This window comes from Sciurus carolinensis, chromosome 8 (assembly GCF_902686445.1).
Source record: "Sciurus carolinensis chromosome 8, mSciCar1.2, whole genome shotgun sequence".
Taxonomy (NCBI): domain Eukaryota; kingdom Metazoa; phylum Chordata; class Mammalia; order Rodentia; family Sciuridae; genus Sciurus; species Sciurus carolinensis.
Window position 1 is genome coordinate 66,386,638 of NC_062220.1, and position 27,042 is coordinate 66,413,679.

At 45.3% G+C, this 27,042-nt stretch overlaps 1 protein-coding gene across 8 annotated transcripts in view; it reads right to left on the reverse strand.

Annotated features, from left to right (window-relative positions):
- Positions 1–27,042, reverse strand: part of Atxn7l1 (ataxin 7 like 1) — a 235,841-nt gene that overhangs the window by 9,906 nt on the left and 198,893 nt on the right. For 6 of the 8 annotated variants that reach the window (XR_007109992.1, XR_007109993.1, XM_047562900.1 and 3 more), the window contains 6 exons: positions 22,460–22,743; positions 19,362–19,444; positions 18,240–18,490; positions 7,933–8,125; positions 4,138–4,259; positions 2,401–2,706 (listed from right to left, as the gene is read on the reverse strand). Coding sequence is in view for 6 of the 8 variants with exons in the window: in XM_047562900.1 (XP_047418856.1) it covers positions 2,401–2,706; positions 4,138–4,259; positions 7,933–8,125; positions 18,240–18,490; positions 19,362–19,444; positions 22,460–22,743 (1,239 nt within the window). In the remaining 2 variants the exon portion in view is untranslated. The remainder of the gene's footprint in view (positions 1–2,400; positions 2,707–4,137; positions 4,260–7,932; positions 8,126–18,239; positions 18,491–19,361; positions 19,445–22,459; positions 22,744–27,042) is intronic. The other 2 variants (XM_047562903.1, XM_047562901.1) reach the window with 1 other exon arrangement.

The window sequence follows — 27,042 nt, forward strand, 5'->3', positions numbered from 1 at the left end:
CTTTCTTTCCTTGGTAGCGATGAAGGTGGCCTTTAATGAGAAGTGATCATTTCACATTTAGGTCCCAATCTGAAGTAAGAAATGGGAGCACAGGGCTTGGCCACCTGGACCTTTGGCCCAGAATTTCTACTTCCAACCAGTGCAACCCCTTTCCCTGTTCTCCGCCCGATGCTCAGCTGGAGGCACTCTGGGAACAGCCCTCTCTCCATGGGCCAGCACCCTCCTGCTATCTACAGTCTCTGGTTATTCTGGAGAGAGGCATTTCAATGTTAGCTCATGGCCATTGGCTCCAGATGGCCATGGTGGTCAGGATCTTGGGAAATGACACAGATGTCAAGTTACCCATACCCATACCCAGGACTGACACTTTTTCCCTCTTTACTCCATCCTACCTCAGCTCTTACCAAGGGTTGCTATTGGGCTGCCCTTCAACAGGTCTTCCTGGCCCTGTCAGGAAAAGGTGAGAATTTGGGGATACTTGTGTGTACAGAGAAGAGGACCAGAACTATCTAGTTTGTTCTGAAGATAAATGCAGGACATGGTCATATGGATAGGAAAGGGGAAAGCCACTGTTTTCTTCTTCATTCTTCCTGGAGCTAGGGTAGGGGTGGAGGTACCTAAAAGCAAACTCCTTGGAGCCAGGGCTAGCACCAGGCAGGGGGTCATTCTTGGGGCCTCTCTGTAAACTCTGTCTTTTGACTTGTGCTAGAAATGGCTTCTACTTCCAATCTGCAGCCTGGGTGGATGCTCTTGATACTTCAGGGTCAGAAGCGGGTATAGCAGCTATGGGGTCAACACATGTTCCTCATTTTGCTGGAAAGAACACTGACTTTGGGAGTGCAGTGAATGTTTTCAAGGCAGCTCTTTCCTATTTCTCACATTGCTCCTTTCCCTGTTCCCAGTGAGTTTGTTCTCTTGGGTTGACCAGAAATCAGGAACTAGCTTTCCTTCTCCAAAAGCAGCACTTGAAGGCAGGCCCAGCCTAGGGCCTGCACCTCTGGACAATGCCTCACCCCACCCCTCTCTCTGGAGGTCAACCCCCCAGCTGTGGCACCAGACCCAGGTGCTAGGGAACTCTGGACAGAGGCCCCACTGAGAAGTAAGCACCACTCCTCACATTCCTTTCTGACAGTTCCTTTCTCTGCCTATACTTGGAGGAGCCTGTGGCTCCCACCTTGAATACAGAAGCACAGTGTGCTTGAAATGTCAGACCCAGGAGGATCAAATATAAGAATAAAGTATTGCCAAACCCACAGCGGCCATGTTGGCATTTGGTGGCCTGAAGAATGTAAAAGCTCCTTTTGGCACTAAGCTGGGTGCTCCATAAATCTTTTTGCAATGAATGAATGAGTGAATGAATGGATGGATGGATGGGTAGGTGGATGGGTGAGCAGGTGAATTCTTGGCAGCAACATAACCGTATTGTCAGGGACTATGCATGCTGGGCAAGGACTCCCATAGAATCAGATTGGAAAGGTCTATAGACATACTTAGAATTGTCTGGCTCTGGCACTGCCTCTGCACAGTCCCTTCCTTTTTTTCTTTTTCTTTTTTTTTTTGCAGTACTGGGAACTGAACTCAGGGAGCTTTACCCCTGGCTGAGTTCCCCAGCCCTTTGTATTTTAATTTTGAGACAGGGTCTCACTAAGTTGTAATCCTCCCATCTCAGTTTCCCAGGTAGCTAGGATTATAGGAGTGTGCCACCATGCCTGGCCACAGTCCCTTCCTTACAGGGCTGGGGAACTTTGAATGTGAGGCATCAGCAAACTTTCTTGCTGTCTTTGTTGCCTTACTGTGGTACTATAGGCATCCCACTCAAATCTTTCCTTGGCTCAGGTTTCCTTACCAACTAAAGTAGAGATAGCAGTACATAGTGGCAGAAGTTTGGCAGTTAAAAGGTTATTTACAAATATCAGATGGCTCATTTAGGGAGGACCCCACTTGATGACCTTAAATGGGATCTACTTTTAATACCTCAATTTATATTTTTCCCATTAAATTGTAAAAATTCATGCTTCAACTTGGGCTAAGAAGCAGAGTTGAGGTCCTAAATCATACCCGGTCCTCACTCAGGATGGTAATCGGTGTTATTTTTGGCATACTTTCTATTCCTTTCTTTCCTCTCCCCTCTAATCCTCAGTGGACAGCTGGGGCAGGAGGGAGCCAGCAGGGGAGAAGTGGTGCAAGGGGCTGTCCCGGGAACCCCGTCTCCCACACTGAACAGTTTGTGTGTTTTCTGGGTGCCGAATGGCAGCGGACTCCAGCTTTGTGGGGCTGTGTCCTGGTGTGAGCCTTGCACACTGGCCTAGGGAAGTCCTGTACGAAAGCCCATAGATGCGAATGAATTCCTGACAGAGCCCATCCTCCCCTGCCAGCTGGCGTGGAGATCCAGATGCTGACCTGGCTGAAAGAGAATACTGTGTTGGCGTCTCCTGATGCAGAGTTAAATGCTTGTTAAAGAAAAAAGTGTCTTGGCCGTTCCTTTTCTTCCTAATGTCTTCCATGCCCCCATCGGCTGCCATCCCTCCAGGTTCGGGCCCGTCGGGGCCTGGGGTTTGGGCAGCGAGGTTGAGAGGGCAGCGGGGTGCTACGCTCTCCAGAGTTGACACCCAGGCAGCCCCAATGTTGCTCAGTGACAGCAGATTGGTTAGGCAAGTCCTGAACAGGGGGGAGGGACCTGATGCCCTGTGGCTCGGGCTTCTGTGCCTGAGGAGGAAAGGAATATGGAGCTTGAGCTGATAGGACACCAGGGAGCGAAAGACAGATCAACACATTCCTTCCACGTGTCCGGGATTTACACTTCCATAACACAGGGCAGCCAAGAGCTGAGAGAATCACCAGGGCTGACTGCCATCTTGGGGGGAACAAGCCCAGAAGGATAAATTACCCAGCAGCTGAGAACAAGGTCATGGATCCCACATGTAGCAGCACCCCCTGGTTGCCGTTGTGAGTGGACACAAGCAGATGTCAAGGTGCCCTTTAGTCACACTGGGCGGTTACTTATGTGAGAAGAAAAACAAGCTTCTCTGTGGCCCTTTCCTAGTTTATAGGAAAGGTCAACACTTAGTCCCAGGTCCACTGTGGAAGCTCAGTGCGCACACGGTGGGCTCATCTACAAGCTCATTGTGTAAAAGGGCCGAGGGACCAGAGCTGCTGGGAGAGGAGGAAACCCAGGAGTGGGCAAGCCGTGGATTCCGTTCCCTCCCACTTCTCAGGAACGCCTTTCCTGCCTCTCTAGGACTGCCCTGGCTGGGGTAGGAGTCTCAGCCATTGGCCTTCCTGGACCGTCTGGGCCCAGACTTACGTGACTCATTCTTCATGGGATTATGATATCTTCAGAGCTCCCTTTGTAGGAGTAGGGTCGGGGGGACACCCAGAGGCTGTCCTTACATTATCAAGTGACCAAAAGGCAGCTCTTTGTGTGTGTCATGGTTTGTGGGGGTCTAGACCTGTTATTCCTTTATAATAGCATTCTATCCAACTGAGGTTTCTTCCTTTTGTGAATCCCCTATTAAGATGTAAGCACACCAGGAAGTGTTGGAGAATAAAGGTCCTTAGAGAAATAGAGCACAGGTTGGAATTTAAGGGAGAAAAAGGACAAGCAGAGGAGGAGGGGGCCCAAAGGAGTGGGAAGGGCCAAAGACAAACTTAACCAACCTCACAACATTGCTCAGGGTCTGCCCTGTTGGCAACCACACACATTTTTTTTCACAGGACAGAAAACAACTAGAAATTGGTCTATAACCAATTATGAAAGCTTTAGTATTGCTAGTGTATCATTCACATTACTAGAAGCATATTTTTAATATCCTTAGATGCTCTTAGCAGTAGTAAAAAGGCCCTGTCAAAGGAATAAGATCTTATCTAATATCCTTTTTGTTTAGTTTAGAATATTACCAACACCAAAATGATCTTCAAAGAAGATAAAAAGTATATATATAGCACATCATATATATTTCTAGAAATCTTCAGGCGAACCATTTAAGAAGAGCTAACATTTAAGAATTAATCACGAATCCTGATTTCAGACTCTTTTTGCTCTGTGAAAAGCCAATTGCTGATGTTTACGTACAAGTTAGGGTTCGGGTGACTGTGGGGCAGCTCTGACCTTACACTGCCCAGAAACTGCTCACTTACTTCCACATCTGTGAATTCAAGTGTTTCTCTACCATGGAGTTTAGTGCGAATCGAAAACGATCCCATCTTCTATCAAACACATAGTACCCTCGTCCCATGAGGCGACTCCCGAATGAGCAAAACTGTGAGGAAACAAAATTTTGATTTTGATTACAGGTTAATAAGCTAATATAAACCACACAGAGAAAAATATCATTTGCATAAAAACACACAGGGGTACCATTTTACTCAAAGAAGCAAATAGTACTGAAGCCAATAATATTTCTGTGGTGCTATAGTTTGAGCTCTGGATGCTCTGCAGAACCTCATGTTCTGTCTCAACAACAGCTACATCCAATCTTCCTTGGCACCAAGGGCCACAATCTCTACTCCTGGGATTGAGCCAACATTTAGGTTAAAAAGCAAACAACCACCACAAGCAGCCAGGGAGACTTTTACAGAGCTCCATCTGCTCATCACACTGTTCATCTTCTCAAAGAAGTTGGGGCTCCCTGCCTCCCAATCCGGTAATGGGAAATGCTGGTGCTGGTGCGATGGCATACCTTCCTACTGATGTCACAGAGACACTTCACTTCCAACCAGGCTGAATGCCTTCCTTTCCTAGTCCAGACCTCGTCTCCACCTTGTGTCAGCCCTTGCAGGTTACTGAGGCCCACAACATGCCTCCCGGCTTTTGCTCACACTGCCCTTCTGCTGCCTCCTCCTCTCTTCTCTTTGACAGTCCCCCCCTCTCGGTGCACTAATCAAGATTCTCATTTCCCATGGGCTCATTTGATTGATCATCCCCCTGTAAGCTCCCCTGGCACATCTATTGTACACTCTATTACACTTCACCTTGGAATCACTACATGGTTACTTCATTTTACATATATGATGTTTATGTACCTGATGACTATCAGTGTGTAAATGGCAGGGACTCCATTCTCTTCCTCCTCTGTACGAGAACCATACAGATTTGTGATAAAGAATGGATCGGGGAGACAAAGTCCCACCAAAATGTTTAAAGCAAGCCATTGCATTTAAAATAGATGGCTGAAATATGGTCATTCAAATGTTTAGCAAATACCACTTGATCATGATGTTAGGACAACTGAAAAGCCAGTAGGCAGAATGTAAGAACTGGCCTCTGAGAAGGTGACATTAGGCTGGTCTAGAGCCCAAGCAAGTCTGCAAATGACTCCATAACTCAAAGGCGGCTTCCCCTGCTCCTCAGCCCTGCAGCAGCTCCCTGGCCTCTGTCCCAGACATAGTGCTGATTGGCACCCACTCCACAAACCTGTCCTGGAACCAGTCTTTGGGAAGAAAATGTAAGACTGTCCCTTTGTTCTGTTTTTGCTTGTGTTTGGGGGTTTTGCATCAAAATCTTGGTGCCCACCATATCTGGTATCACTGATACCACTTTTCTACCCCTCAAATTCTTAATGGCTAAGCAGGAAAATATACCAGGGAATTTTCCAACGCAGAAGCTGGTCTCCAGCTGTATGTGGGAGCTGTTCCAGGTCTAGACATCATTTCTTCCTTCATCCCAATTGCTAAGGACACATTGAGTGAGTGTTTATTACAAAAATGATTTAATGTATCAATAGGCCATGAGAGAGGACAAACTAAAGAAACAAATCTCTGGCTTTTCCATTTAAATCAGCAAAGCATTAATGTCAGACAAACGTACCATGTCCAGAGTTCAGCTAATCTACTACAGCAGTTTGTCCTTTGGACAAATATCTTGATGTCTTCCAGAGTCTGGCGTTCTGGGAGAGCACATCTCTCTTACAGACTTAGGAGCTCTTGGTCTTGGTTCCCTACCTAATTCCACAGATAAAAGACAGACAGCTGTTCCTGACTGGCATAGTGTGCCCTCAGTAGAGAGCAGATCTTCCCTGTGGCCACTGTGGTGGGCCCTGCAGGCTGCCAACCTCGCCCACTGCATTCACTCTCACCTGGCCCTGTCTTCTCCTTGCTAGGAGCACCACACCTTTGTTCTGATATCTGACATGGAATAGTAACAGGGAAGGTGTTTCCTTTCCCAGAACCTAGGGATGAATCATGGCCGGTTTCATCTGAGGTCACTGTAATTCTTTCTTTCTCTGCCACTGATCAGTGTAGGGCTGGGCATGTGACCCGTTTCTGATAGATATAAGGGGAAGTCAGGGGCTTCATAGGAAGATTATTATTATTGTTGTTATTTTTTGGTACTGGGGATTGAACCCAGGGGTGCTTAACCACTGAGTCACATCCCCAGCCCTTTTAATATTTTATTTAGAAACAGGGTCTCTCTGAGTTGCTCAGTGCCTAAGTTGCTGAGGCTGGCTTTGAACTTGTGATCCTCCTGCCTCAGTCTCCTGAGTTGCTGGGATGACAGGTAAGTACCACCACACCTGGGGGATGATTATTTTTAACTAAGAGAACATGTCATCTTGGAAGGTCCATTTTTTGTGTGTCCTTTTCCAATTCTGTGCAGAATGCCACCAAGGGAGGATGTGACATTGGAGCTGCAGTGGCTGCATTGAGACCATGCACAAAAGGCAGTGATGGCTGCAGAGGTTTTTCTCTAGCTACATGACATTGTGGAAGAGCCGAATCAAGCGTGGAAGCACACACCTCTAGCCTTCTTGCCCTGTGAGATAATTAAACGTCCCTCATGTGTATGCAGATGAGTTGAGTTTTTACTACTGGCAGGCAAAGGATTCCAAGTCATCCCTAACTATTTCTGTACTAGTCAGGAGGCAGTCTCAGGCTATAGGTGAGCCACGGGTAACCATCATCCCCAGAAAGACAAAGTGGATATGGCCTTCACTCATCGCATGAGTGCTCTAACATGGTGCAGGATTCACTGAACTTACTGGTGCCTGAGATCTACAGATAGTCAAAGCCAATCCTGAAGGGCTCCAACTGGCAGCAGAGCAAACCACCATGGTGTCCCATGTTTCAGGCTCCCTGCATTAGGCTCTGTGATGGCGGCACCAGAGACTTCCCTTCTCAGGTGCTCAGAAGGCAAATGTAAATTAGCCTCTAGCTGATGCCTTGATTTTCCACTTTGGTTTCAATGACCTGAATGGTTAAGTGAACTATTAAGGAATTGGAAAGAAAGTGCCCTGTTTGTTAATAAGTAATCATGCTGACACAAACTACTTCCATCCATTCCTCAACTCCCCCCACCTCCATTCCTCTTTCTCAGTATTTTTTTTTTTAATACACTGGATGCACTTTTTTTGGTAGATGGACCTTTAATTGATTTATTAATATGTGGTGCTGAGAATTGAACCCAGGGCCTCACACAAGCAAGGCAAGCGCTCTACCACTGAGCCACAACCCCAGCCCACCCTCTCTCTCAGTGCTGGTGCCACAGGGTTGCACTTACAAATAACAGTAAAACACAGAACCAGTAGGGAGAACACCAGCGAGGGCTGGTACCTGACACACGGCTAAGATGTGTGGCTTCCAGAGCAGAGGAACCCTGCTAACTTTGGACATCAGACATTTCATTTTTAGATGGACAAGGCCAAAAGGTTAGCTCCCAAGTTCATTTACATAAATGTCATTTCTCAAACATTCTCACTTCCAGGTGGGCCGCAGGTACCCAGGTGTTTCCAGGATTACAATCAGGCAGGAGCCCTTTCCTTTCCTTCTGTGAGGTTCAAGGGCATTTGCTATGCCATCACTTAACCTCAGGGCAAGCCTTTGGTAACACCCTGTGCTCACACCCTTTCCTTAGTAATTCAAGCTTCTGCCCTGACCATCAAAGTGCCTGCAAAGAGCTGGGGAAAGCCCCATGCAAGGGGACAGGAGGAGGCCTACCGCAAGGGGTCTGGGGTGGTGCACGGAGAACTGACAGTCCAGCCTCTCAGATTCGTCGGCTCCGTCCATCTCCCCTTCATCACTGGACAGTCGGCCGGTGAGGTCACCTCCAACCGGGGGCAGAGGGGGCTCTGGCGCGTAGCCGCTGTGATTTGAAGACGTACTGCTGCTTATGCTATTTGCAGATGATGGTCTATGGGCAAGAGTGGAGAACAGGCAGAATGAACTTTTCTGGGGTGAAAGAGCCATTCAGTCTCATGGTGCCCAGAGAGCAGCCTGATTAGACTTGCAACTGTGTCAGGGAGGACCGGCAGAAAGCGATTTTGCAAAAGGAAAAAAAGTTAAGGCTGAAGCTTTAGGTGACCAGCTCTCTACAGTGAGCCAGAGGAGTTAGGTTCTCCCCTGCCTGATGCCTGTAGGGCACGATCCAGGCCTGAGGGAAAAGCCCAGGTGTGACCAAAAAACTGTGAACGAATTAATTCAACCAAAACTATCTTCTATGAATTCACTCACCTGCATCTAAGTGATTTGTACTCACCACCTGGGTGCTTCCCTTAGAAAGTGATCTTCCAACCAGGTGAGCAGGATCAGACCAAATCACAAAATACCAGTAATGGAAGAAACAGTCCCGAGAATACCTACCCTGCTATTCAGCTACGACTTTGTGAAACCGTGATCATATCGGCATCAAAAAAGGTTTTGTCCCAGCGATAGGCCACTCTTTCCTGACCCCATAGCCATGCCAGTGTCTCAGTCCTGAGCTGCCTGTCGTTAAGTAATACCTTCTAAGAATGAGTGCTTCAGTTTGATTTTTGACAAGCCACTTTCCTACCGCCTGGCATGGTTGGCTCCTCGTAGGTGTCGAGAGATTTTTCTCAATGAAGTAATGAATGAATTCCACGAGTATAAGAAAATCTAACAGATGTCATCTCAATTATGACAAAGCTTATAAAAAAGCAATGTCACAATAACATGCAGCGTTATATACTTCCTAAGCAGTGAAAAGCAAGACAAAACAAAGCAAAACCAGAAACAAACACATCCACATTAGTGAAAAGTTAAAAGAGAAATAGTCGTTAGCAGTTTTTACTACATCAACATTTTCGTCAATTGATAGATCCTGGAGAAAAAAGTTTGGGGAAAATCAGCATTTTTTTTTTTTTTTAAAGGAAATTATTTTCTGCTTTCTGCTTTGAAAGCCTCCCCTAACCCCTCGACCACGGCCAAGTCATATGAAATAGCATTTTTGATTTGTCACCCTTTTCTCTCATTTCCACCCTGGGTTCTTTGTTGCTTTGAAATCTCAGATCTCAAATACCTGAATGCGACCAAATCCTAAAGCACAATCATTTAAAAGCCACAAAGCACAATCATTTAAAAGAACCCAAGTGTCCAGCAATAGTTGAATGGATGAACCAAATGTGGTGTATACATGCAATGGAATATTATTCAGGCCTGAAAAACACATAAAATTCTTTTTTTTTTTAGGTTTTATTTATTTATTTAATTTGTTGTTTTTAAATATACATGGCAGTAGGGTGTATTCTGACATATTAGACATACATGGGCTACAACCCATTACAATTTTGATCCCATTCTTGTGGTTGAACTGATGTGGAGTTATATTGGTCATGTATTCAGATGTGAGCAAGGGAAGTTATGTCTAATTCATTCTACGGTCCTTCCTACTTCCATCCCTCCTCCCTTACCTTCATTCCTCTTTGTCTAATCCAATGAACTTCTATACTTCCCTCCCTACACTTCCTTGTTATGGGTTAGCATCTATATAATCAGAGAGAACATTTGACCTTTGGTTTTTTGGGACTGGCTTATTTCACGTAGCACGATATTCTCCAGTTCCATCCATTTACTGGCAAATGGCATAATTTCATTCTTCTTTACAGCTGAGTAATATTCCAATGTGCATATAGACCACATTTTCTTTATCCATTCATCTACTGAAGGGCACCTAGGTTGATTCCATAGCTTGGCTATTGTGAATTGAGCTGCTATAAACACTGCTTATAGCTGAAGACCTAAACATGAAACAATTTAGATGATGCTCAAACAGAAGGGCAGAAAAAAGCACCCACAGTCCTGCTGCCCAAGATAAAGTGCTATTAGTTTTTTGATTTATGTCCTTTGAGACTGCGTGATGTGTGGTTTTTTTGAACCCAGGGATGCTTAACTACTGAGCTGCATCTCCAGCCCTTTTATATTTTATTTTGAAACAAGTCTTGCTAAGTTGCTTAGGGACTTTCTAAGTTACTGAGGCTGGCCTTGAACTTGTAATTCTCCTGCCTCAGCCTCCTGAACTGCTGGGGTTACAGGCATGCACTACCATGCCTGGCTACTAGACTTTTTTATTTTAATTTTTTCCCAGCTGTAATGAGGTATAATATGTTAAACTTTATATAATATACAAATAGTTACATATATTTAAGGTGTACAATGTGATGTGATACATGCATATCTTGTGAAATGGTTACTCTAATCAATTTAGTTAACATATCCCTTCCTGTAATTACCATTTTTTCCCTTGGTACGGAGGATTAAACCCAGGGCTTTGTGCATGCTAGGCTCTACTGCTGAGCTGCAACTCCGGCCCTGTGTATGTGTGGGTGTGCATGGTATGGGGATTGCACTCAGGGGTGCTTTTTAATTTTAAGATCGATTATCCCTACATTGCCCAGGCTGGCCTCAAATTTACAATCTCAGCCTTCTGAGGAGCTGGATTACAGGTGTGTGCTACTGTGTCTGGTTCCATTTCTTCCCTCATGGTGAGAACACTCAAGATCTACTTTCTTAGCAAATATTAAGTATATAACATACTATTATTAACTATAGTTACTAGGTTTCCCAGAACTCATTCATCTTATAACTGAAAGTTGCCCAGCATCTACACATCCCCCCATCCCTCAGCCTCTGGAAACTAGCATTATACTCTGTTTCTATGAGTTTTTTTTTTTTTTTTTTAGATTCCACAGGTAAGTGGAATCATATGGTATTTGTCTTCCTCTATTTCACTTAGCATAATACCTTCAAGGTTCATCTATGTTATTGAAAATGTCAGAGTTCCTTTTTTTATGGCTGAATAATATTCCATTGTGCTATATGTACCCACACTTCTTTATATTTTCATTCATCAGCAGACACTTAGGTTTCTTCCATATCTTGCATACAGTGAAACATGGAAGTGTTAATCAGGGCAGAAATATTGCACACATTTATTTCCTGGTCCCCCAAAGCCAACTAAAATGACAGCAAAGGGATAAAAAGGTATTAGCCCTAAAGAATAAAGAGACCAGCAGGGACACTGTGGTAGTTATGGTGATGATGTCCCAACATCCATTTAGCACTAAACCAATAGCAATCTCTCTAACCTTGCTTACTAATGATTGGTTCAGAAAAGGGCACAAGAAATAAAATAACATTTATTTTTTTTGGGTGGGGGCTTTTGGAAAGACTTCATACTTTTAAAAAGAGACACAGGCTTTGGGGGAAGATGTCGATCACTGGACAGGCTGTGCATGTGTGGGGGAGCAGGTATATGGGAAATCTGTTACTTTCAGGTCAGTCTTGCTGTGAACCTGAAACTACTCTAATTATGTAAGGATTTTTTTTTTTTTTTCAAAAAGAGAGAGAGATACATAGGGAAAAGTGATCTGGACTTGATCAGGACCTAAACAGGTGCAGAGCTGACAGAGTTCATGGCAGCTGGACCAACATGCAGGTCGTCTCTACTACGGCACACCACCCGATGCCTGCTCCGGCTAGGACACCTCCTCCCCATCTCTGTCAACTCTCTTTTCTTTTTTCTTTTTTTTCTGGTGCCCAGGATTGAACTCAGGGGCACTCCAACACTGAGCCACATCCCCAGCCCTTTTTTTGTATTTTATTTAGAGACAGGGTCTCACTGAGTTGCTTAGCTCCTCGCTAAATTGCTAAGGCTGGTTCTGAACTCGTGATCCTCCTGCCTCAGCCTCCCAAGCCGCTGGGATTAGAAGTGTGCGTAACTGCGCCTGGCTTTAGTCAACTTTCTAAAAGAAAACAAAGGTTTTCCAGAGAAAAAGGAACTAGAGAGCCTCTAGACATGGGGCCACCAGGCTCGTCCAAGGGCAGCATCGAGGCACGGGGCTGTGGGCTGTCCTTAGTCAGGGCGCCAGGGGACCTATCTCCAGGCACCTTGCCAGGCAGGGCTTCCCACTTGAGAAACCAAGTGTCCCGGAGAAGAGGCTTAGATCTTGCTGCTGTGAGCCCTCAAACAAAGGGCTGGTTGCTGACCAGATGATCTTTTGGTTGATAGTCCCACATACAGATTTCCATCAGCCTCTTCTAAATATGAATAGTCAGGGATCGCCCAAACTTCCTGGACCAGCCCAATAGGAGACTGACCGGTAGAATGTCAAATGTGCAAACACACAAGTGGAGCAAATCGAGAGGAAGCAAAGGCAATGAGGGAAAGAGGAAAAACCGAAAACCTGTCTTCAAAGATATCCTGATGGTATTACCAGGCTGGAGGTGCAGCTCAGTGGCGGAGCGCTGCCTTAGCAACAACAACCAAAGAATGGCTTCCGAGAATTGACAGTATCTTGCGAAATATCCTAAGGAACAATCAGATTAAAAAGAACTGGATGATAAAAAATTTTAAATGTATCATAAATTCATTATTGAATATACAATTTTGAAGGTAAAGAAAAAAAACTTTTAGAAAGTAGAATAAGGCATTTAAAAAGGGAAGTGAATTAAAAAATCAGAGCAAAAGGTCCAATATGCAACTAAGAAGAGGTCAAGAAATCAAGAATAAATACAATAGTGCAGAGAAAGGTATCCAAGATGCAACATAAGAAAACACCCCAGAGAGAACAGGACAGTGACTTCCAGACTGAAGGGATCTACTGAGTGAGTACAATGAATGAAAAAAGAACTATATCAAGAGTGACCCCTGAGTTGGGCACAGTGGTGCACACCTGTAATCCCAGTGACATGGGCAGTTGAGGCAGAGGATCACAAATTCAAAGCTAGCCTCAGTAACTTAGCGAGGCCCTAAGCAACTTAGTGTGGCTCTAAGCAACTTAATGTGACCTCGTGTCAAAATAAAACACAAGAAAAGACTAGGGATGTGGCTCAGTGGTTAAGCACCCCTGAGTTCAATCCCTGGAACAAAAAAATAAAAATCAAAAAACAAAAAACTGACCACTGAGCACTTCAAGAGCCCTGGACTTCAGAGATTAAAAGTGGTCATATGCAAAGAAATGGGAATCAGAGTGATATTGGACTTCATGATAAAACTTTTATGCTAGAAGCCAATGGAAAAGTGTCTTGAAATTTCTGCGGGGAAATGATTTTCAATCAAGTTATTAGGCAGATCATCAATAAGTGTGTAGGGGGAACAAAAACTTTCTCAGGTGTATTAAGATTCTAAAAACTGATCTGTGCATCTCTTCAGAGAAAGATACTATAGGAGCAACTCCATCAAAATCAAGGAGCAAACTAAGAAAGAGGAGTACAGCAGGACCCAGGAAACACGTTCTAACAGAGTGGAGAGCTACTCCAGGTTGGCAGGAACCACTGCTTTTCCTTCTAAGTCAGTACCACTGGATTTCTGAACTATGTACCTATATTACTTTGGTTAAAAAGTGAAATCTAATTAAGGAGAATAAGGTGGGAACACGAGTAAGCTCCAGTTGCCAGATAAAAGAGGGAAGGAGATGAGCAGAAGAGATTTCTGAGCCAGGTGTTCTTGTGCAGAATGGACACTGAGTGGAGAGTGAGAAAGTGAGAGAGAGAGAGAGAGAGAGAGAGAGAGAGGGGAGAGGAGAGGGATGGTATGCACACTGCAGAAAAGAAGAAGGCACTCTGCCTGGGTTCCTTTTAGGCTGCTTCCCTCAGGATGTGGGGAGCCTCCTGGAGATGTAGATGCTTTCAGGACCTTCCTCTAAGATTGCTGAACCCAGGATGGAACCCAGAAGGAGGGAGTTTGCTGGAACCAGCTGTCTCAGAAAACACAGGCATGGGCAGGAAGTGATGGGGATTGGGGCTGCTAATCACAAGAAAGTGTTGACAAAGTCGCTGGAGGTTGTGACTTGCCAGCTGCCCTTGCTTCCTCGACACTGCATCACCTGGCCCCTCTCCACCTACCAGTCAAGTCTACACACAAAGTCTGTGAAGGTGGATGGACAGTCTTGCCCCACCACTTTGAGGAAGTGTAGCATCCATCTGTCCCAGGGTTCTGGGGCAGAGAGTGGAAGGCAGTTACCTTAACTGTGTCCTTTCCAGTCACGTCACATACATCTCCTCATCCCAGCTGGCTACACACTGCCTTTCTCAGATGAAGAAATCAGTGGCAAGACTACTAAGAAATGAGATTTGCTGTGCCTGTCTGCTTGATTGCGACGTGCCCCAGACTGAGGCATAGGCAGACCTACGTCAAGGAGAGAAAGGCTTGCAGCCGTGTGGCAAGAACACAGTCCTAAAGAACTGAGTCCTTCCACTCCAGGTGCATCCCTGCCCTTACTCAGGGACCTGGGGCCGTCTGCCACTCTCCACATTCCCCCGGTGAGTCTAAGACTCATGAGGCTTTGTCATTTTACACTTTAGATGGGATATGTGAGCATCCACAAGCCGGGGCGTGGGGGTGGGCCCAGATGGTGTTGCAGGCTTCCCCAGCCGACTCTTCTTCCTTCCTCCTGGGGTTACAGCCTGGCTGGTCAGAGCCCAGCTTGACCCTCTGCCCTACTCTTTCTTTCTAACAGATCTCTGGTGAGTTTGGCTGGGCTAGTCATCTCTCATCCTTGGGCTCTTCAGGGCAAGCAATGTTTGTTTTCTTAGAGTTGGGGACAAAGAAACAGAGCATGTGTTTGTGTGCTACAGTTCTGATGACGATTATCTTCCAAAGGTTCATATGCTGGAAGCTTAGCTCCCAGGGAAGTGCTGTTGAGGGGATGGAACCTTTAAAAGGTAGGGCCTAAGAGATCGTGGGGGCATGGGCCTGAAGGGTTGAGTGCTGGTCTCCTGGAGTGTGTTGGGTCTCTCAGGGTGGGTTAGTTCCTTTAGGATGCGTTGTTAGAAGAGTGAGTCTGTCTTCTCCCTGCTCTCTTGCTTCTTTGCTCACACATGTTGCTTCTGGGTATGGAATTTTCACTTTCTGCTTCTCTGCCATATATAATGCAGCTAAGGGTCCCTCACCAGAAGCCAGTGCCAGGCTGTTTCCATTTTCCACTCAACCAGAATCAGAAGTCAAATAAACCTTTTTCCCTTATACATTCCCAGAACTAGGTATTTTGTTACAGCATCACAGATGGACTAAGTGTTATTCAAGGGCCTTAAGTTTGGAGGCAGAGGCCCAGAAGACAGGCATATAAAATCAGGTAGCACCAAGGCCTTCATTTACTCCCATTGCTTCCTCTGGGAATACTACTACCACTTAGAGCTACCAGTTGAATACATATTACATGTTTCCTACCTTTTCACTTGATTCTTTTTTTTTTTTTTTCGTACTGAGGTTTGAACCCAGGGGTGCTCAGCCACTGGGCCACATCCTCAGTCTTTTTTTATATTTTATTTAGAAACAGGGTCTTGTTGTGTTGCTAAGTGCCTCACTAAGTTGCTGAGTCTAGCTTTGAATTCACAATCCTCCTGCCTCAGTCTCCTGAGCTGCTGGAATTATAGGCATGCGCCACTGTGCTGGACTCACTTAACTCTTATTAGCTCCATTTTACAGATGAGCAATCTGAGGCTAGAGAGGCTAAGAATCATGTCCAAGTTTATATAGTTACCAAGCACGGAGGTGAGATTTTCACTTCGAATTCTGTTCCAACCCTTGTTATCTAACTCACACTTTTCTAATTCTAGACCCAAGTTCCTTTTTTAGCAATCCCTGACAAGAATGGGATGCAATTCAAGAATATGAGAACTAAAATATTTTCAACGTTATTAAAAAGATAGGTAAGAAATAAATTGACACACATTAGCATTTCCTATAAAGGGAATTCATAACTGGAAAGGATTACAATGAGTCCATTCATATGTGATAGTTTTCTTTCTTTTTGCCAATTATAGATAGTGTAGATGAAATATGTTTCTTCTTCTTTTTTTCCCTATGTGGTGCTGGGGATCAAACCTAGGACCTTGCACATGCTTCTAGGCAAGTGCTCTATTCCTGAGTCACATACCCAGCCTGAAATATCTGTTGTATATGTATCATTAATATCAGTAAATAAACATCTTTGTAAGTTTAGTGTGATTACTACATTAATCTCTGATCATGCTTTTTCAATCTCTGATTGCACAAGATTGCAACATAAAGTAAGTGCAAAAAGGAACAGAACAAAGAAGATCCTTAAGGCTCCACTGCCTGCTTATTTTTTAAGAGCCACTCCCTTTTTTCTTCTTTAACCCAGGCACCACTGCTGGGAGAAGTACCTCCATCAGCTGAAAATCAATGGAGAAATGTTTAATAAAAGGATTTCAAACTGGGTTCCCTAGAGTCCTTGGGGAATCTGAGTTGATCCCTTGGAGGGCTGGGGACAGTGGTTCTGGCCACGTGTATAATGAGATGAGGACTAACTGTCTTCAGGTTGAGGCAAGCCAGTTTCTATATTGGGTACCATAGAAAGTTGTATTTGAATGAAAATGTTCAATGGGCACGGAGAATTTGAAAGTTCCTAAACAGAGTCCCCTGACTTATCAGTAGTTTCAGTTACCTATGGTCAACTGATATTCAAAACTGTTAAATGAGAAGTTCTAGAAATAAGCAAATTATAAGTTTTAAATTATACATGATTATGAGTAGTGTGATGGAATATTATACTGTCCTGTTCTGTTTCACCTGGAGCATGATTCATCTGTCCAGTGTATCCATGCAGTATACACTACCCGCCCATTAGTCAGTTAGCAGCTGTTTTGGTTGTCAGATCAACTACTACAGTATAGCAGAGTTTGTGTTCAAATAACCCTTATTTTATTTAATCAGGGCCCCATAGTGCAAGAGTAGCAATGCTGGCAATTCTATTATAGTATGTGTTATAATTGTTCTATTATTTTATTTTATTTTACTATTAGTTACTAATTTATAAGTTAAATTTTATCATAGGTGTGTATGTATTGGAAAAAACAGAATAGATAGGGTTAGATACTATCTGTAGTCAAATAACCACTGGGTCTTAGATAATGGGGAATTACTGTATATAGAGACCTTTCTAGAAGTTTGGAACGGGTTGTTTCTTCAACTCTAAAACAAGGGTAATATCCTTAACTAATACCCGGCATTACAGTGAGAAGTAATTATAAAATGATCTTGCACAGTGAGGGATGGCAATGACACAACAGGGGCGGTGACGATGGACATGTACAGGGGTGGCAATTCCACCTGCCTGGCCCCTCCTGAATGCCTGAAGCTGAGCATGGCCATAATGACAGAGGGATTCTGCTGTCAGAATTGTACCAAAGTGCAAAGCAAGAGAGGGTGAGAAGCTGGGAGTCAGGATCAACTGCCACCAAAGATTTATTTCTGCTTTAAAAATCAACTCCCTGCCCTTCCTTTCTAATGATGTTCTCTTAAAGCCTACTTGCTGATTGGACAATTACTCTCCGAGACACATTGCATGCATGAAAAAAACCATCAGATAATGTCATTATCTCTACTTCTCATTGAGTATTATTAATGTCTCCTTTTTATGCAAAGTATGGATATTTGAGTTTCATCTCATTTCCTAAACTCTAAATTTTTGAAAAGCAGAGTCTAGTTTCATTTTTCTCTATATCCCTGCCTGAGAGAAACTAACCTGGTACCTTGCTTATGAATAGTATTTGATGATAATATTTTAAAATAAATATTATATTTCCTTGCTCCATTACCTGGAAGTTGGTCCACTGCCCATCAAAACAGACATTTGTAGATTTTAAATTGTTTTAATCTACTTGGGTTTTAGTTTTCTGTTCAGGACAACCAAATAAAACCCCAAACAGGTGGCTCAGAAGAGTAGCTTTCTTGGCATGTTACCAGTCCAGGTTTTTATTTCTTGCTCTGTAAAAACACTTATTGTCTGATAAAAGGTTTGCTAGGAAGACTGCCACTGCATATGACAAAGATGATGATAATGACAGCAGTAAAATCTGTTGAACACTATGTGGCAGGCACTGGGCTGAGCCCCTTATGCACATGATCTCCTTTAAACTTAGAAGCACCTTATGAGGTGCTATTATAATTTCCATCTGATGCACGATCAGACCACACACTGAACACCCAGCCAGGTAAAATGCCTTGACTAAGGACTCAGGTCTTCTATCACCAATGCAGGACTTACCTGGGAAGTACAGAGTTAGGTGGCCTGGATTTTGCAGGGGATGCAACTTTTGGTTCTGGCCCAGAGCTCCCTGAAGATCCCAGCAGAGAGTCCTGCACCGGCCCAGGTTGGTTTGGAAGTATTTCCCTTGTGGAAGTCAGGAGGTGCTCTTTAACTTCTTTCTCCCGGGACTTGGCTTTGTGTTCCGCCAGGAGGAGGTCAAATTGCTTTTTCCGGCCCGGGACTGCCCTCCGATGGCTTAGCGAGTGTGTCTAAGGAGAAGAGAGATGAGAAGCACAGCCTCTTTGATCAGCACATAAACCTGCTTCCCCAGGCCCTGCATTTCAGAAATAGCAATCATGGGAATTTAGAGGTGCTTGAAAAGTCAACTTCAAGGCAACAGCTCCTGCTCTGTGGCTGGGAAGAGGCAGAGACCACACGGACGCAACCATGCCCTACACTCCTGGTGCTAAGAAGCCGAAGCTTCCTCCAAAAACATGGCCTGAGATGATGAGCTTCAGCGCAGAACCCAGGAAAACCTCTCTGATGAAAGGCAACCGCGAGGGAATGCGGTTAATCCAGGTGCAGGTGGGAGGCTCCAGTCGGCCCAGACAAACCGAGCCACCAAGCAGAGCGGGCCATAGCCTCGATCCCAAGAAGCACTAGCAGTTCAGGAGGAAATGTGGGGCTTTGGGCTACCCAATGGCGGCTGCCTTGCGTCCGCTGTTCCCCTGGCCACCCCGTGTGGCTGGATCAGGGGCGCGGCATCTCATCCTCCCCTTCAGGGCTGCCTTTCAGGGCGCTGCCGACGCCGCCGCCGCCGTTCCTGCATACATTAAAACGTAGCAGGCTTTAGAACCGCCTGTGAGTGCCTATAAATACAATTTACTGTCTGGCCTCCCAAGTAACAGGGGAAGCCTAGATTTTTTTTTTTTTTTTTTTTTTTTTTCTCTCCTTAAAAAGCCAGCCAGCTTGAGGCAGGCACTCTGCTACCATGGACGAGAAGAAAGCATTTCCCTTACAAAGAACAGCTGGAGGTCATGTCGAGGTTCCACACCCTGCCGTGTGCAGAGAGTGGCATGCAAACATTTCGACAAAGGCCCCAGCGAGAGCAGGAAGTATTTTTTATGGAAAGAGAAATACCTTGCAGGTGAGGGATCTTGTGCAAGGTTTCTTTGTCTCGGGATCCAATACTCCACAGTGTTTATTTGGGTCAAATTCTCTCTCTGGTTTAAGAAACAAACAAAAAATATAAGAAAAAAGGAGACTAAATAGGATTTGGCATTAAGACTACAGTTTTAAAAAAATGCACATTTGCACCAACAAGTGAGACATTGTCAGGCAATCTGTTTTTTCTTTTTCTTTTTCCAACCGGCTGCTAAAATGCCTCAAGACCCGCTTAGGGGAAAATGGCGCTCCCCTCTGAACCCAGAGTTTCCAAGCCCAGCACAGGGCACAGGGAATAGGGTGGGAGAAGGCACCAGAAGGAAAGGAGCTGTGCTGCTTGCAACACTTTATTTTATTTGAAACGGTCCCACAGGTCGTTGGCACTTTGGGCATAGTGGCTGCAGCAGGCGCAGGGAGAGCCACCTGAGACCCAAGGGTCTCTTCTTCCTGGGCTGCTGCAGGAGTCCATACACCTCAGCCTCCACCCCTGCCTTCCTGCTAGTTGAGCCATTTAAGTGGGAGATTGTTCCTTGACGTGTCAGTGTGACCTGCCTTTCTCACACTTCACACGGCACTCAGCAGAGGCTTTCCAGACCAGACCAGCAAAATCATTTACCTGATTCAGGAACATTCTAGATACAGGCAGGGACAGGGAAAAGTTTGGGTGTGTGCCTTTGCGTGGGTGAACCTGTGCTCTGTCCCTAGCCCTGGCCCAGGAGAGTAAGGGAGGAAGGGCCACTGTGTGGGGAGGCCGGGCTTTCCCCAGGTCCTCCATCTGACTGTGTAGAGGTTACTTCTAAGGAATCAGTTTCTTTTTATGCCCATCAGGGATCCTTCCTCCCTTCTGGGATAACAAAAATATTTTCCACCCCTGGAAAATGTGGGGACATGAGGCAATCTTTCAAGGACCCTTTAGGTTTTAGGATGGTCTGTGCTATTTCTGGAAGGTACCCAGTGAATACCCAAGTCATGCAGAGAGGAAGTCCACAGTTCTCTGGGCATGTGTGGCAGTATTGCTGCTGGCGGGAGGAAGGCCTTGAATGGCTTCAAATTCCAGAAAGGTTACCTAGTTGAAAACCGCCATTGGTAGAGCAAACTCAGAACCTAATGCATGAATGTGTTCTATTTTCAAAGAAGTTTGGGGGTTAGGAGGAGGTTGCAACAGTAACTCTGTGGGCATGAAACCATTCTCAGACCCAAGGCTATCCAAGCACCTCCCTCTCCGCTTTGTGCTTTTGTCTTCCTTTTTTAAAGTCTTCATTTTAAGAAGAGAAAACTGCTAGGCCTGGAGACACTGGTTTCCTTGGAGCCCTCTGCCCAGCAGGCAGCAAGTGCCTGGGTGCCAGGTCCCAGGCTTCACTGTGCAGGTCTTTCCCCGGGTCTGTCAGAGTCCGGCCAATGCCCAGACCCACTCCAGCACCTCATGCTGGCCTAGAGCCGAGTGGGTTATTGGCTGGGGATGGAACTGGATGCCAAATGTGAGAGCGAGGTAGAAAGAAGCAAAAGACCCAGTGAGACAAGAAAACCAACCAAGTGCAAAAACAACAAACCTCAGGAAAGCCCCAGACAAGCTCAGATTGTGATACAGGCTGCAAATCAAGATCGTGCTTCTGCTGCAACAAGGGACCCTCGGCCTTTGGACACTGTGCCTATCCCCATCCCCATACCCCCCAGGTGATGTTGCCACCCACCTCTGCAGACTGAGGCCGCATTTTCCATTCAGGGAGAGAATGGAAGTTGGGGCTCAGTCACAGAGCAAGGCCTCACAGTGCTCTCAGAGCACCAGACTCTACCTTTCCCCTGATAGTGGGTGACTAGGACATGAAGACGGGTGCAGGGCACCTATTTCCATTTGAATGCTGTGGGCCTGAGGTATTTGTAATATTTCATTTTTTAAAGAGTTTCAAATGTAAGATAGAAAAACCAGAAATACAGATAAACATAAAGTAGAAAATAAAAGTTACCCACATGTCTTTGGCTTGCTCACAGCTGGGCATGGTGGCACAGGCCTGTAATCCCAGCTGCTCAGGAGGCTGAGGCAGGAGGATCACTAGTTCAAAGCCAGCCTCAGCAACTTAGCAAGGCCCTAAGCAACTTAGTGAGACCCTGTCTCTAAATAAAATATAAAAAAGGGCTGGGGATATGGCTCAGTGGTTAAGTTCCCCTGGGTTCAATTCCTGGTACCAAAGCAAATAAGCAAACAAAAACGAAAAAGAACCAAACCTTGCTCACAACCAGAAGAAGGTTTCTCTCTCAAGGGATGCTTTCACTGTATTTTTATTTTTTTCTGGCTACCATTAGATAGAGCTGATGGTGTATGGAGAAATTATAAAGTTTATAGCTTTTCCTGGTCATTTAGAAAGAGCAGAACTGCCCGACTTAGTTCTACAACAGATCCAAAGCAAACATCATCCACATGGGGCCTGTAGCAGGCCACAAAGAGTGGCCATGTGTCTGCTTGAACAACTGAGGAGTAGGCCCAAGAGAGACCTCCCAACGGCCCATCTGCTGTGCCAGCCTGCGTACTCCCGACTGGAAACTCCAACATGCTTATGGGGAAAGGGCATTTGCAAAAGTCCCAGCTGCAGAATCAACCTGGAAACCCACAAGGCCAAAGGACAGTGGTGTAGCTCTCTGTGTAGCACTCTTCCTGATGTGACTGTCCCAGCATGCCTGGAGCCACTGTGAAATATCCCTGCAGACTGTCCGACTTCACAGCGGTGAAGCTTTTATGGGAGCCAGGGGACCTTCAAACTGTCAGCACGATATGGCTGCACAGAGCCACCTGCTAACGAGACTTTCCGAGTCCATAGACTGTCGGTTAGTGCAGAGCATCTTGCCTCCTGGGTGGCTTGGGTAACTCCTGCTAAGCAATTAACCAAGCAAAGGGACTTTGCCCCAGGAATAAGAAGCTGTTCTCCTTGCACTTTTAGGTGGAGGTCCTGTTTGCAGATAGCTCCATGTCTCCCTTAAAATAAAACAGAGCTGCTTAATTATAAGAACACCCCTTGGTTACAGATGGGACTCAACTGCAGTCTTATCATGAGCCAGACTCTAATGACGCTGACACATACCTGAAAGTCTCCGGTAAGGCTTGTTGCTGTTTTTGGTGCCATTTTGGTGTTTCTTGTCTATTGTGGCTGACAGAATTCCTTTGCCATTTAGGATTTTCTCTGGTGAAGGTGGCACTGACTTGGACATCAAGATGGGCTTAATTAAAGGAGGGGTGGAGACGGCAGAGGAGGAGGTGGAGGAGGAGGTGACTGCAGTAGTGGTTGTAGAGTTCATTTTGACATTGGCACCATCTGCCTTCACTAGGTTAGGAATTTTCTCTAAACTGACTACAGGAACCGGAACGCTGAAAAATAAATGAACAAACATACACAATTGCCTTCTTTGATACATCTGGTCTGCTGAAGAGCTATAGCCGCTTATCATTATCAGAACACTTCCTTATCACTTATTTATACTCCTCCTATAAGCGAGCAGCATGATTCCAGTTTTGATGGGAGAGAGATTTGTGCTGTGGAAAGGACCAACAGGGGGTGTGAGGCTGGCACAGTGCCCAGGATAGCATCAGAGCTGACTGATTACCTCCCGTGCTGGCTTGTCCCCATGGATCCTGTGATGCTCCCCTTTCTCAGGTCCTATGTGTGGGTCTCTGACATAGCACCTTGGGCAGAACAAGGCATCCGCTGTGAAGCCCAGGAAGAGACACTGTCTGTCCCCTGCAGACAGTGTGCCACAGCTGAATCAGGTCCCCTCCCCTCTATTCGCTAGTCTCCTACCCGGCCTATCGACCTGACATCTGCTTAGCTCCGGAGAGCTGACAGGATCACACCACACGGAGGCATGGCTTCAGGCCAGCACGCCGCACTCCATGCTGTTGGAGGGCTTCTGGATCACTCTCATATCCCGGGGATGGGCTCAAATTGAGTGAGCCGCCATGTACCATTATCCAATATTCCATTTTAGGCAGCTAGTTATGTAAATAGGCAATTCTCAAGGCTGGCAGGTGAGAGGATGAATTTTAAGAAGGCAAGAGCACAAAGGTGTGCATTCACTCTTCAGAATCTGTCACCTTTGCCCCACTTCCCTGCTATTTCTCCTGTGACGGATGTGCATTTGATTTCTGCAGCTCTTTAATGCTGGAGGACCCTGTGTCTGGGGGGCTGTGGAGGACTCCGTCTCGGGGTCTTGAAAGATGAGATGAATACGCTTTGCTTTGGTCCCTGAACCAGATTCCCTTTCCTCCTGGCAGGAGGGTAGAATGCTAACACTTCAGTTCCCCAATCATCTTTGAGCTGAGAGTGCAGCCGACTTAGCTATTTGAATGCCAAATGATGGAGAATATAGCTTTTACATGCTTGCAGACAATGTAGGGCATAAAAGAGAGGCTGTTTTTGGCAGGGGAGGAATCCTATCTGTCCACAAAGCTGGCTGTCTCCCTCTTCTCCAAGATACATTCACAGATCATTTCTTTGATCAACTTATTCATGAAATTATTTCAGCAACCCTGTAGCCCCTGCCCCTGATCTGACTTAGAAACAGGATCACAGATGTTACAGATCTTTGCCAGTGAGAAGGGCACACAGTGGTGGAACAGATTGTGGCTGGACATTACAGACTCTCCCCTTGAGCCATGTGCCTTCTTGGCCGGGGAAGAGTGTGGGACTGTGTGTGAGAGGAGACTGGAATGGTGGCTTTTAGTAATACTTGGTGTAACTGCCAGTTCTGCCCTGGACCACAGTCTCAGTCATTGATGCATGGCTGCCTGTTTATTTAATGGTGATTCTCTAAGCACTTCCGTGTTGCTTGCCAGAGAACTGCATCAGAAGCCCCTGAGGAGTGATGGTGCTCAGAAGTTACACACACTTCTCGGGCACATTAGCACTTGCAATGGTTTGAATGTGTCCTCCAAAGTTCATATTTTGGAAACTCATCCCCCAAATTTCAAATGTTGATGGTATTTGGAAGTGGTGTCTTTGAGAGGTAATTTGGGTCTGATGAAACTGGGAGGGTGGGGCCCCTGATGGGATTAGTGGCTTTATAATAAGAGGAAAAGAGACTTAAGCCTGTGCACTTCCTCAGCTCACCATGTGACGCCCTCCGCCATGTCGTGACAGCAAGGAGGCCCTCTCCAGATGCTGACACCTTGATCTTGGATTTCCTAGCCTCCAGAACATGTGAAACAAATTCCCTTCCTTCTCTCCTTCCCTCCCTCCCTCATTTCTTTTGTAGTCCAAGGGTTGAACCCAGGAGTGCTCCACCACTGAGTTACAAATCTCCGCCACTGAGTTGCAAATCCAGCCCTTTTTATTTTTAATTTTGAGACAGGGTCTTGTTAAGTTGCTGAGCCTGGCCTCCAACTTGCAATCTTCCTGCCTCAGCCTCCTCTGTCACTGGGATTATAAGCATGCACCATTGCCATAATGTACCTACCATTTTTCTTCATAAATCACCCAGTCTGTGGTATTCTGTTATAGCAGCAGAAAACAAACTAAGATAACATTGCATCCCTAATTTTTTCCAAATGATAAAAAACATGAAGGTGTGTGAATTCTTCCAGGCCCATTCTTTCATCTATTTTTTTTTTTTTTTTTTAGCATCAGGAACAAGCATGAGATTCTATTTTTAAAAACACAAGCTACCGAAACTAGGGTCTCAAAGAGATATTTGCACGCCTATGTTCATAGCAGCTTTATTTGTGACAGCCAGAGGACGGAAGCAATCCAGTGTCCATCAACAGGTGAATGGACAAACAAAATGTGGTACAGGTTGGCTTTAAAAGGAAGGCAATTCTGACCTATGGATGAACTTTGAGGACAGTGTGATAAATAAAATAAGCCAGTGACAAAAAGACAAATGATATATGATTCCACTTCCATGAAGAACCCAGAGTAGTCAGATGGGAAAGTAGAGCCATGGTTGCCAGAGGTTGAGGCGAGAGAAGAATGGGTGTAGAGCTTCATTTTTGCTTTGTTTTTGTTTTTGGTATTGGGGATTGAACCCAGGAGCACCCTACTACTGAGTGACATCTTTATCCCTTTTCATTTTCTAAGACAGGGTCTCACTAAGCTGCCCAACTGGTCTCGAACTCACTATCCTCCTGCCTCAGCCTCTTGAGTTGCTGAGATTACAGGCGTGTGCCACAGCACCCAGCCTAGAGTCTCATTTTTATAAGATGAAGAGAATTCTGGAGATCGGTTACACAGCAATGTGAATGTACTTAACACTACTGAACTGTCCATTAAAAATGGTTAAGATGATAAATTTTAAGTTATGTGTATTTTACCTTAATTTGAAAATTTTAAAAGAACTAAAAAAAAACCCCAACAAGCCAAATTACAAAACTCAATGTAAACCTGAAATACGTGTACATATATGTATGTGTATACAACATATATATTTAAGAAACTGCTCAAAAAGCTTTTTAATTTCTCACTCTTGATCAGATCTATTGACTTTTGTCTCTTTAGTACAAAAATAAACCAAACTTCAAATGTTGATACCACTCAGCTAAGAAGGCCTCCACACCTGAGCCACCTTCTCTGGTAACACTTCTTTGTGAAGTCAATTTAGTTTAGGAAAGAAAATGAAGACCTTCCAGCTCCAGATTTAGCTCTTTTTGCATGAACGAGGTTGAGGAAAGATAAGTTCTCCAGTTTCCGTGAAGAATAACCTCCTACAGGCTGAATACCTTTGTCCTTAGGAGACAAAGGTCTGATGCCTGGGACAGAATAATCCAGAACAAATGTACAAATTGCTCCTCAAATGCTCGCAGTGCAGTTGTGTTCCCCCTCCAGAACATCCAGCTCCAGATGAACTCTGTAAGGCAGCCGCATGAGCACAGCAGAACTAGGCCCAGACATCTGGATCGGTGCACCAGTTGACTCCTCTCTCGAGTGACGCATCTCTCAACTATGTGTGACTGAGCTTGAACCAGGCCAGCTAAAGTCTGTAACTGATCTCCTAATTTGGAATTTTTCCCACTACATAACAAGTATGGCCCATTCATTTTCTGTACCAATAACCCTTCCAGAACTCCAGTTGGACTTTAGTCCTAGTGCCCATGTGCAGGATGCAGAGCTCATCAGAAACAGAAAAGGCTGAAGTGTAGTTCTCTAGGACTGAAGAATGGGAAGTGTTGGGGGTGCGGGTGGGGATCAGTCAAGAATGTTTTACAGCATCCTAAAGACCATGAGAGTCAGTGGGCAGCTAGCCACTGATAAACGCCCTGGATGCTGGGTGTGCAGTCTTCATGTTGGAAGGGAAGGGCGACTGAATGCTTTCAGGTGGGAACTCCGAGATGGTCATTAGCTTCTGGAGAAGGGCTATCAACCCCTCCATATTGAGGAGGAGAACCTGGGTTGTCCCTGATACAGTTTTCTCTGGTGTACCTTCTCTCTCTCAAAAACATTGGGGTTCCCCTCTAAGGTAATCTGCCTTTGGCCTGGGAGGCAAGAGAAGATAGAGAAGCAGATAGCTCCAGCTCCATGACAGTAGTAAAAACCAAATGTGTCCCCAGATGAAGAGAGAGAGAGAGAGAAAGAGAGAGAGAGAGAGAGAGAGAGGAAAATCATCTGTATTTGATCTTGCCATCCCTATTCCCCCAGTATAAATTCTAGTCATCATGGAATTAGACAGACTATCTAAG